The following is a 12,590-nucleotide window of genomic DNA, read 5'->3' as shown; positions in this document are numbered from 1 at the left end:
TGCAACCCCATGAAAATTCCTAATCAGTATACCCCCTTCCTCATGAAACATGCACCTATCTTCCCTCATTTCATCCTGGTTACAGCCAAGGACACTGACACCCCTGACTGTGCCTTTTAGGCCGACGTCTTACCTGGCTCTTTCTTCTTTTCCTGATTTGGAATAGTGATGATATAAAAGGGTAAGGTTTCCAGCATCCTGTTTCCTCACTCGCATTTTAACTCGGTTCCACATCTTATCAGAAGTGCCACACCTTGTTTTTTTCCTCCTCTGTAATCCTTGACTGCAACCCCATGAAAATTCCTAACCAGTATACCCCCTTCCTTATGAAGCATGCACCTATCTTCATTTCATCCTGGTTACAGCCAAGCACACTGACACCCCTGACAGTGCCTTTTAGGCCAATGTCTTACCTGGCTCTTTCTTCTGTTCCTGTTTTGGAATAGTGATGATATAAAAGTGTAAGGTTTCCAGCATCCTATTTCCTCCCATAAGGTATATCTTTGTTGACACGCAAGAGATATATAGGTAGTATTTGTACTCTCCCATTCCCTATCTCGTTAACCTCTCACAAAATAAGAAATCCCATGGAAATCCATTTGGGGGCATTAAGTATGGTACATATGTAATTTTTAAACCAAGTATATATGAATTTTTGGAACATTATAGTGCTTTGTTAACTTAAGAATTGCTAGAGAAAGTATAAAACTTTTTGAATGTTACTTTATTTCCCCTGTGTTCATTTTTGGCCATGAGTCACTTAAGGCCCCCCTTAAGGAAAGTTTTTAGATAAAACTGAACATCAGTTAAATAAGATAATCATGATCATATGATTTTGTAGTTTGAATAATAGTTGATCTTTTACCAATTACAGGAACTAATGAAGTTTGCTGGAGAAAACCTAAATAATGAAGTAGCTCTCAAAGTGATCCTGTCATCCCTGGTGTCTGTTGGAAAGCTCTTTTTGGCCCTCAACTCCCAGGATCTTCCTGAGTTCTTTGAGGACAATATGGCAGTTTGGATGGAGCACTTTCACAGCCTCCTGAATTTCTCAAGTCCACTCCTAGTGTCAGATGAAGATGAAGTTGGTATTTTGGAGCAGGTCAGTTTCTCTATCTCAGAAAAAAAATTAATTGTTATACCCAATAACTTTTCTAGCTTTAGTAAGATAGCATCAGGAACAAATTAACAATGCCCTCATTTGTGCACATCCAGTCTCTAGCTGTCATTTATAAAGTACCAACACCAGAGCCTGCCATGTACGTGAAAATTCCACGTCCCAACATTGTTGTGATATAATGTGAATACATGATAGGGTTGATGGATTCACAGAGTGTTGCCATTATTGAAGATGCATTTAGATTTGGTTTTAGATTACCTTTAGGTATGTGGGTCAAGACATTGAGTCATTTGTAAGGATAAGAATGAGCTGAATTGTATAATTAGATGTAAATCACAGGTAGTTTTAAGAAAAAGAATTTTGATTTTAGGTATCCAAGAATCAGATAGAAGAGAGCTAGAAAGAGTCAAAAAGAAGAGAGAGCTGAGACATGTTAAAAAGTGAAAGTATGTTTGACAGTTTTAGGAGAGTGATGGTAATGAGATGAACCTTGATAGAGATGGAAAAGATTGGAAGCTGCCATGAAAGGAAAGTTTCTAGTGGTTTATTGGGAAACGAGGCAGAGAGAGAGAGGAATGGGTTTATGGGACTAAAAGATATTTAAAAAAAGAATGATAAGAGCCATAATGCTCTTAAAGATTGGAAAAGCTGGGGGCATAGATGGAGTGATGAACTATATGAAGAGTAGCAGTGAAAATGATGAGGAGTGGATCTCAAGATTGTGTATGAAATCATGGAAAAGTAGTCAGATGCCTGATAATAGGAGAAAGGCAGTAATTGTTTTGCTTTGTAAAGAAATCCTTACTTAGTTCCTTCCTCAGTTCTGTACTTTTCAGAGTATGTGTGTAAGGAGGACTTTGAGAGCAAATGTGAAGAAATTTGGTAATGAAATCAAATTTAATGGGATGGGAAGGGACAAGACAGGTTGGTTTGAGTGTAGATTTGAATGAAAAGAACCAGGAGGAAGTAGATTGTTTTAGAGATCTGGGAGTGTGCCATATTGTGGGTTAGGGGCCAAAGTCTTGGTATATTGAGATAATTGTTTGGAAAGAGGGCACTGTCTGTGAAGGCAAAGGTACATTTGATGATAGAGTGGTCCCATCAGTGCTGTATTGGGGCGAGTCATGGATCCTGAGTAGAAAACGTTTAATAGAGGGGGGGGCGATGATTTGGAAATGAAGTTCTTGCGAACAATATTTAGTTTGAAGAAGATTGATTGTGAAAGGAATGATGGTGTAAAAAGAGAGGTATGGTTGAAAGCAAAGTGTGTCAGATGATGCTGACCTTGTGACAGTTGCTGATTAGCTGAGAGTAGGCCTATTCACAAGATAATTTTGCTATGAACACCATTGAATCATTAGTAAAAGGTAGATTCAACTACTGCCTCCTCACAAGGCTGAATAGATTCAAGAGCCCAATCTGGGGAGAAAGAATACTTCCCATGTATTCCTTGCGCGTTGTAGAAGGCAACTAAAAGGGAAGGAAGCGGGGGGCTGGAAGTCCTCCCCTCTCTTTTTTTTTTCTTTTTTTTTTCCAAAAGAAGGAACAGAGAAAGGGGCCAGTCCTCTGTTCTTAACGCTACCTCGCTAACGCGGGAAATGGCGAATAGTATGAAAGAAAATGTCTTCAGTATCCACATACTGAAAGAAATGTGGTTATATATCTGGAAAGTGGAAGTATTGCGCAGGATATTGAAGTTGATTTTAATATGGTTATGAAGTCATTTGAGTGAGTAGTGACAAATTAGGAAGTGAGAGGGATATTTGAATGTCCAGAGATAGTGATTCAAGAAATGTGTATTAATACAGGATGATCATTTGAAAAGAACATATCTGGATAGAAAAGAAACAACAGGGCAGTGCGACAGGTTTTGCAGGCGCACAATGATTATATTCTTGCCGGGAGAAAGCACTGGAAATTTGTATGGACAGTGATGGGTGAAGAAGTTTTGCATGAGCTAGCAGTATATGATGATGGTATTTAGCATTTGATAGAGATTTAAAAAGTAACTAGAAAAGATCTGTGTTTAGACATGTCATTTACTTTCTGCAGGTTAAAAGTCAAGTGTGTGAGAATATAACACTATATGCATCCAAATATCGTGAAGAATTTGAACCATTTATCGGAAAGTTTGTGATGGTTGTGTGGAACCTCCTTTCAACAACAACTTTAGCTGTCAAATACGATCAGGTGAGTTATTCAGCTGCATGACAACAAGAATTTAGAATTTTGTTTGAATGTTTCATGAATACAATTTTTCAGATGTATTTAGTTTTCAGATAATTGAATTTACTTACATTTCATATTAAATCTTCATTATTTGATGGTTTTTCCCTCCCAGAGGGAACTCTCTCTCAAGTTGAATTTCAGTTCATCAAAAGTGTAGTGAAGGTGTGCTTGCTGATGTCTTCCTCTGTATTGAACATTATTCAGTAATAGTGTGGAGGGAGACACATTACACTCACTCATAAATGTTGGTGTTTCCAGTTTTTTATTTACCTTTCATTCAGGTTCCAGTCTAGTATGGCTCAGGTACTGCAGTAACTATACTATACCTCCCCCTTTATCTACTCAGAATGAGACCTCACTATATTGGTCAGCTCGCAAACAAGCTGCCTTTCTTTTTCTATCCATTATTGAAAACTTGTCCCTCTACAAAACTCTTGCATTCACCTCTTTAACCACCCCATCCATAAACAAATTAAACATGGTGACATCACACACCCCTGCCACAGAACGACCTTCACTGGGAACCATTCACTCTCCTCTCTTCCTACTCATACACATGCCTTACACCCTTGATAAAAACTTCCCACTGCTTTGGGCAGCTTACCACCAACACCATATATTCTTGAGACCCACAAAGCATCTCTCTCAACCCTATCATGTGCCTTCTCCAGATCCATAAGTGCCACATACAAATCTGTCTGATTTTCTTAGTATTTCTCACACTTTCTTCATAGAAAACGCCTGATCTCCACATCCCCTCCAACTTCTGAAACTGCACTGCTCCTCCCCAATCTGGTGCTCTGTACATTCCTTCACCCTCTCAATCAATACCCTCCTATAGAAGTTTCCAGGTATGCTCATCAAGCTTATGTCTTTATATTTTGAACACTCATCTTTATCTCCTTTGCCTTTTTACAGTGACACTGTACCTTGTTTCATACGTACATTGAATATCCTTACCAACCAATCAACAACACAGTCACCCCCTTTCTTGATAAATTCAGTTGCGATACCATCCCATCCCGCCACCTTACCAGATTTCATCTGCAAGGCTTTCACCACCTCTTCTCTTTTCCCCAAACCACCCTCCCTGACTGTATCACTTTGCATACCACCCTCACCTAAACACCCTAAATCTGCCACTCTTATCAAACATTTAACAATCCTTCAGAATAATAACTCCATCTCATTCCATTCACCGATATCCCCATTTCTTCAGTTGTCTTTTGCACATTATTTACCTCCTTCTGAAACATCTTTTTATTCTACCTAAAGTTTAATGATACTCTCTCACCCCAGCTCTCATTTGCCCTCTTTCAACCCCTGCACGTTCCTCTTGACTTGCTGCTTATTCATATACATCTCTTAATCATTTGCAATCCTTCCTTTAAATACTGACCAAATGCCTTTCTTTTATCTTTCACTAGCAACTTCTTTTTCCCACCACTCATTACTCTTTTTAATCTACCCACCATCCACCTTTCACATGCCTCATGCATCTCTTGCACATGCCATCTCTGCTTCCCTAAATACCTTCCATTCCCCAGCCACTCCACTCACTTCATTTGCTCTCACCTTTTGTCATTCTGCACTCAATCTCTCCAGGTATTTCTTCACACAAGTCTCCTTACCAAGCTTGCTCAGTCTCACCACTGTCTTCATCCTGATATTGTCTCATATGTTTCGAAAATCTCTATAAATCTTTGCCCTCCACTCCCAAGGATAGTGATCAGACATCCCTTCAACTGCCCCTCTCAAGCACATTTACATCCAGAAGTATCTCTTTTACATACCTATCAATTAATATGTAATCTAATAATGCCTGCTGACTATCTCTCCTACTCATGTACATATACTTGTGTATATCTCTTTTTAAACCAGGTATTCCCAATGACCATTTTTTTCAACACAGCTCCACATGCTCTTCACCATTACTGTTCATAACACTTGAATACCCCATGCTTACCACTTATACCCTCAACTGCCACATTACTTACCTTTGCATTCAAATCACCCATCACTAATACTTGGGGGTTTTATTGTTAATGGTACATATAATGATAAAGATAATAACATTGATTATAGAAATACTTTATTTTTGTTTTTTATGTCAGATGGTGAGTCATGCCATCCAGTTTCTGTGTGCAGTGGCTGAACGGGACCACAGCAAGGGCCTCTTTGAGAATGAGCAAGTACTGTCAGGAATTTGTGAAAATGTTATTCTTCCCAACATGCATTTGAGATGTAAGTACATTTATTTGTATATTTTTTTATTGTAGTATAATAGGTTCATAACTCCATGCCTTACCCATTTAATTTCAAAATGTCATTAAAAAAAATTCCTATTTTACTATTTTGTTAGAAATGCCATTACCATATTTTGCGGCATATAAGATGCTTTTTTTTATTTAAAAAAAAAAAATCCCACGAGTAACCCTGCATTTTATACACTGAAAGTCTGGTATAGGGGTGTGACTAATACACCAGACCATCTACTTGACACAAAATATGGTAGACATTTAAGAAATTATATTCAGGTACGTCAAGTACCATTCTAAAATATCTCTAGGATTATAAGAAATACAAAATATATGTACAATTTTTACTTGTAATCCTTAACACATGCTGAAAACACTAACTCTCAAATACAAGAATTATATTCGTGTTCATGAATAAGGAAATGTTCTGCATGCTGTTCACATCCTGCATATAGCCAAAACCAGAATGTGCTTCTCAGTTTTTGGTTAGTTCACTGAATAAAGCACAAAGATATGATGAGTGAGGGATGACCTGATCAAAGCCTTTGAGTTTTTAAACATATTTTAAAACATTTTGATGAATTTGACTTAATAGTTTTGATAGATGTAGGGATTAAATAACCAATGGATATAACAAGAAATTAAGCAAGAAACTTGTTTAAAATGAATGAAGACTTGGTTAATACAGACAGCATGCAAAAATTTAAAAAGTTGTATGATAGATATGGGCCCCATGATTGTAAAATTCGCTTCCTTTACAGTTTAAGTAGTTAATTACAAAGACACCCTCTCTGACTCTCCCTCGTCAGTAGACCAGGCCAACATAAAGGTATTTATATACCTTTTTAAATATCTTATGTATTATTTCTTGAAGGGAAAAAGAATCCTTTTTGAATTGCACACATGCAGATAAACTCTGCAGCCAATATTGCAGTTTAATGGTCAAGGGATTTGGTTATGGCTTGCACTTGTCGTATTCAGGCACAAGTTTGTAATTATGGAATGTGTGTGCAAGTTCTGAGTGATTATCATGGATTTTTTTTAACCTTATTCCTAAATCTAGTGAAGCCATGGATTTGTAAAAAAAAAAAAATTGTAAAAGCATAGTCCAGCATGAAGGAAAATGTAAACCTATAATTCATTGAGATGGGAACTGGGAACTAATTTTACAAGATTACTTTGAAATACCAGTTACAGGTGGAAAAAAAGACATCAGACCATAGAATAACAGCCTTCATTTTTTTTCTTGTATTAACTTAAAAGTGTTACTATTGCAGCATGTGATGAGGAGTTATTTAAAGACAGCCCAGATCAATGGGTGTCTCAAGAGCTTGAAGGTGCAGACTCTGAGACTAGGCGAAGAGCAGCTGTTGATTTTGTACGTGTCCTGTCTAGACACTTTGAGGCCAGGATGACTCAAGTTTTTGGGCAGTATGTGCAGGTAAGGTAACATTTCTCTGTGAATGTAAAATTTCTCAACTAATGCAAATGTATCAACAAATATGTTATGATGTGGTGGGCAAGATTGTATATTACTTTCATTGGGCATACATTTTATAATGTTGTGGGGATGATTGTAAATTGCTTTCAGTGGACATAATCATACTGATTGTTAATTGATCTATTACCACACAAACTGACTGTTGCTAAAATAGATGTAATAAGCTTTTTATTTTTACCATCCACAATCCATATGCTAATTGAAACAAGTCAGCACAAAAGGAGGCAAGACCAGCATTTCAAGGCTCAGTGACAGTGAAAAGAGAAAATATGAGTATTGGCGGGAGGGGGGATAGACCAGATTGTCACTAACTGGCAACTCCTAAGAATCTAGCAACAAACTTTTGAGGAGGTGTATTGTAATAATTTTGAACCGTAACAGACATTTGGGGTCACAGGAGGGATAGCAACATTGTATATAGAATAAAAAATAAGTGAATACATTGTTAATGCAGACAGCATATAGAAATTAAGTTGTATAATAGTAGTTAAATGATCAAGAGATGGGGCCCCATGAGTGTAAGACTTCCTTTCTGTAAAGTAGTTTGGTTATTAAGAATAGGCAATTACAGAACCACATATTATATAGCATATATGAATTATGATTTTCCATTTGGAGAACGATCAAGTACTTCTTTTTGAATATGTGATAGTGGAAGATGAAAGAGGGGAACAGTGGAGCAAATGACCTAAAGACGGAGTACAATTGTGGCAACAGAAAAACTCCCAAACTGGGAAACAACTTGGTTTTAGGGAAAGGAGGTCATGCATCTTTTGGTCTCATGTGACAGGGTAAGCTCTGACTTTAATTTAAAAAAATGGATGGGTAAACTGTATATTTTGGACTGTCTGCCACAAAACCTCTCGCATTATTCCCCAATGGTGTTTGATAAAGAAGCTGGATCTGCAGGTAGGTAGACTCCTTCACTGGATAAAAGATTACCTTATTGGAAGTAGCAAAGGACACAGTTAAGAGGTGCATCCTTAAAGTAGGCTGAGTTACACGTAGCCCACTTCTATTCTTTGTGTTTGTAAATGACTTGTCTGATAGACAGAAATTGTATCTGAACATGAGTCACTCATTGAGTTGATATGCTCTTGGTAATGATGATATGCAGACACAGTAATCTGGCAACTGATATATCTTGTTTAATCATATTACTTGCATTACAGTCGATGCTGGCTACTTATTCAGAGAAACCTGCAGAGTGCTGGAGAAACAAAGTAGCTGCAATCTACCTTGTGACAACACTCTCAGCAAAAGGGCACACTGCACGCCATGGTGCCACAAAAATTAATGAATTGGTCAACATCACTGAATTTTTTCAAGCCCATATTCTTCCAGAGCTTCAAAACCAAGATGGTTAGTCAGAAATATTGTAAATTTTTTCATCCTATATTGCATGGATATATATATATGAATTAGTTTTCAGGCTGTATTGTTTCTTAAATCAGAAAAGTTGGGTAGGCTGTTTCAGTTATCTATATAGGAGGGAGATATTGAAAGCAAATGCAAATAAAACATTGAAGTTAGTTTTTGAAGAGGTAGGAGGGAACTGTGTCATATCAGTTTGTATGTTGAAGTGGAAGTTGACTGAAGATCAGGAATGATGTTAGTGATAGCTCTGGTGAATGGGAGAAACTTCTGCATATATGTGTGCAAGAACTTTGCATTTATAAGAGTAATTTGTGCCAACTCATATGTAGGAATTTTAAAAGCTAAGGGAGCGTGGGGCTGGAAATCCTCCCCTCCTGTTTTTAATTTTCCCAAAGAAGGAACAGAGAAGGAGGCCAAGTGAGAGTATTCCCCCTAAAGCTCAGTCCTCTGTTCTTAACGCTACCTTACTAATACGGGAAATGGCTATGTATGGAAAAAATATATATATGTAGAAGAATAGGTTACATATGCTGCTTCAGTTGCTGAACCAGACATTTGTACAATGGTAAGTTGAAAATATATGAAAGTTTTCTTTTTTAAAAGATGAACCATCACATTGTATGTCAGCTTCAAGAGTAGTAATGGTCACTAAGCCAAGGTATTTCTGTTGTAAAGACAAGGATGGTTGTAGGATAAAAAATGTCTGGTAGTTTTACAAGGAAGAAGGATTGGAATTACATTGAGTTCTATAGAATCAGAAGGATTTAAATGTGTTGTGTTCAAGAAGAGATTTATTACCACTAGCCTGGGTGTCAGAAGACTTGGCAACAACTGCGTAGTAAGCCAACACCTTAGTGGTTGTCAAGTTGCATTTTCTTTCTGCCTCACCCACACATGGACTACTGACATTCTGTGGCTAGTATGTGCGAGCTATGTCTTTTGGCAAAATGGTAGGAGCAACAGATAGAACTAGTGGACAGGAACAGTTAGGCTGGGGCATTAGGTAGATAGTAGTAAGGAGAAACATTGGGTAAAACAAGTTAGTAGGTAGACTAGGTAAAAGTAGTCAGTAGGAACATTAGGTAGGATCCTAATGTTGCCTTCTGCCAGTGGCCTGAGACTCTGTATTAATACTTATGCTTCATAAGTATTTCTTGACATTTGTCAGATACAGGAAATGTTAAGTTTCTCTGGCACTAACTCTATTTGCATCATATGGATGCTAAAACATTTTCAAGTTGATTTCCATTTTACTTAATTTTCCGTTGGGTGCAATGTTAACGTTATTCTGAATAACAGAATTTCTTATGCTCATTATGTTTTGGTTGTTAACGTTTTTGCACATCTGCTGCTCCTCCTCCTCTCTTTTTTTTTAATGGTGTATCTTTGCAAATGCTAGTTCACCTTTGTCCAAAAGTATCTATGTTGTATCACCAGCTGACTAAAATATTTTACAAATACTCGTATATATATTTGTCTACTTAGGAAACTGATGAAACTTTTTTTTTTTTTTTTACAGTAAACCACTTACCAATACTGAAGGCTGAAGCGGTCAAGTACGTCATCAGCTTCCGCAGTGCTCTGCCTTTTGATGCAGTAAAAGTCTGTGTACCAGACTTAACTCGGATCTTGACTGCACAATCACCAGTGGTACATACATATGCAGCAGCAGCAATAGATAAAATATTTATGCTTCGAGTGAATAACCAACCAGCAGTACAGAAAAATGATGTCTCTCCCATAGCATCAACACTGTATGCAAACCTGTTTGGGGCTATGGCCATTCAGGGATCGGAACAGAATGAGTATGTAATGAAAACAATGATGAGGGTCACAAGCATTATTGAAGAGGATTTGATGCAGCATGCTGGTCTCATTGTACCACAACTTGTTATCAAGTTGCAGCATGTTGCCAAAAATCCCACAAAGCCCCATTACGTCCATTACCTTTTTGAAACTCTCTCATTGGTCATAAAGACTGTTTGCAACAATGTAGATGGTGCTGTTGGGGAATTTGATAGGAACCTCTTCCCAGTCTTTCAAGACATCTTGCAAAATGAAGTAGATACCCTCATACCATACATTTTCCAAATAATATCATTACTTTTGGAAAGACAAAAATCAGATGTTCCAGAAGCTTACCTATCACTTCTCCCATTTCTGGTAATGCCTGTGCTGTGGGAGCGTCCAGGATATGTTGCACCCATGGTCAGGCTTCTCCAAGCATATATTGAAAAAGCCCAAGTAAAGATAGTGCAGATGGGTAAATTAGAAGCAGTTCTAGGGGTGTTTAACAAATTGAATGCTTCAAAAACAAATGATCATGAGGGTTTCTACCTTCTACAGTGCATGCTGCTCCACATGCCAAAAGAAGTTTTAGAAAATTATTGGAATCAGATCTTTACTATTATGTTCCGACGCTTAACATCTAGTAAAACGACTAAATATGTTAAATCTCTTCTTGTGTTCTTTAATCTTTTCATCTGCCAGCACTCAGCAACTCGCCTTATCCAGATAGTAGATGAATTACAGGGAGGAATGTTTCGTATGGTCTTAGAACGTCTGTTGTTACCAAATCTTCAAAAAGTGTCTGGTGAGGTGGAAAAAAAAATATGTGTGATAGGATTAAGCAATTTGTCAACAGACCCTATAATGTATACTGGGAACTACAACACTTATTGGGGTGCAGTATTAGAAGCTGTGGTTAAACTTTTGGAATGTCCAGAAGACAGCTCTCTGCCAGCAGGAGAACACTTTATTGAGGTTGAAGATATCCCAGCATTCCAAGGGTCCTCTGCACGATTAATGCATGCTAGACGAGGGGAAATTGATCCACTTAAAGGACAGGTTGAAAACCCTCGAGTTTACCTAGCTCAGCGTCTTTCTCAGCTGTCTCAGGCCCATCCAGGGACACTTCAGACTCGACTGGCTCAGCTGAACCAGGAAGCACAGACTCATGTCTTGAAATATTTACAGCTGGCTGGATGTAATCTTGCATGAACAACATCCATTGTGCACAGTTAACAATGTTATAGAATTATACCGTCTATTATCACTTAGTTCCTTGTGTGCATGATGAAAGATAAGACTCTTCTTGTTTTCAACTTCAGTAGACATATGTTTTGCAAGCTTCATTGTTGACTACTTGCTATATTTTTAGCTTTACATTTCAACTTATTTCAGACAGAAATGAACGGAAGTAAATGAAATCCAGTGTAGTACTTTGAATGTACTTATTAAAAGGTAAAATTGTGATGGTTAAGCTTTTGTACATTTGTAACTACCTTCAGATTTAAGTTTTACATTTAATAGGCCCACCTTGTCTTTATCTTTTGATTTTAATGTGTATGAACGTTTTTAATAAATGCATTATTCTCTATAAACTGTTTTACAGGAAGGAAAGGTTTACCACTGGATGGGTGTACATTTGCATATTACTTTTTCATTGCATTGAAACATTTGCCACATTTAATATGTAATAAAAATGTAAACTATGACTTATTGACATATTGATAGTTACATCTTGATACTGTTCTTAAAATCCCTCAAGATGTATTTATTCCTTCATTTTGTTTCCCTGTCTGTCATCTGTTGATAGCTATGTCTATTCACTGGTGGCAAGCATCAGTTTTTTTTATAACCCTTTCAATTGCACTGACAGTCGGTAAGATACAGAGAATGTAAATCCCACTATGATGTGGGAAGATTTCATGGTTTATTAAGCAGAGAGTTCTTATCAAGGGTGTAAGGCATGTGTACAAGTAGGAATACAGGAGACTGACTGGTTCCAAGAGAAGTTAGTTAAGGCATGGCTGTTCAATTTGTTTATAATGTGGTGGTGAGGGAGGTAAATGCAAGTCTTGGGTATAGGGGGCAAGTATGGAGACCCACAGACCAGTTTCCTCCAACTGTTTCATATGCCCTGGATCAGCCCAATGACAAGTCATCCTCTGTATGTCAATCCAATTCACTCTATCCCTTGCGCACCTTACATATCCTTATTTGGTCCTTGCCTTTACTTCATGTTCTGGAAACTAGCAATAAAGAAGGAAAGAATTCTACTAAAGCCTCCTGCACTTACGGCTCATCTAACAAAACATGGTAC

At 37.6% G+C, this 12,590-nt stretch overlaps 1 protein-coding gene across 3 annotated transcripts in view; it reads left to right on the top strand.

Moving 5' to 3' along the window:
- The window catches only part of Cse1 (chromosome segregation 1), a 28,604-nt gene extending 16,622 nt beyond the window's left edge, over nucleotides 1–11,982 (top strand). For 2 of the 3 annotated variants that reach the window (XM_071669601.1, XM_071669600.1), the window contains exons 6-11: nucleotides 875–1,102; nucleotides 3,173–3,310; nucleotides 5,464–5,593; nucleotides 6,885–7,048; nucleotides 8,281–8,470; nucleotides 10,005–11,868. In XM_071669601.1, the coding sequence (XP_071525702.1) occupies nucleotides 875–1,102; nucleotides 3,173–3,310; nucleotides 5,464–5,593; nucleotides 6,885–7,048; nucleotides 8,281–8,470; nucleotides 10,005–11,485 (2,331 nt within the window). In that variant the 3' untranslated portion in view covers nucleotides 11,486–11,868. Of the gene's footprint in view, nucleotides 1–874; nucleotides 1,103–3,172; nucleotides 3,311–5,463; nucleotides 5,594–6,884; nucleotides 7,049–8,280; nucleotides 8,471–10,004 lie in introns of all 3 variants that reach the window. The other variant, XM_071669599.1, reaches the window with a different exon arrangement.
- Nucleotides 11,983–12,590: the final 608 nt, after the last annotated feature.

The sequence above is a fragment of the Panulirus ornatus genome, chromosome 14 (assembly GCF_036320965.1).
Source record: "Panulirus ornatus isolate Po-2019 chromosome 14, ASM3632096v1, whole genome shotgun sequence".
NCBI classification, from domain to species: domain Eukaryota; kingdom Metazoa; phylum Arthropoda; class Malacostraca; order Decapoda; family Palinuridae; genus Panulirus; species Panulirus ornatus.
This window is presented reverse-complemented; position numbering and strand designations above follow the sequence as displayed.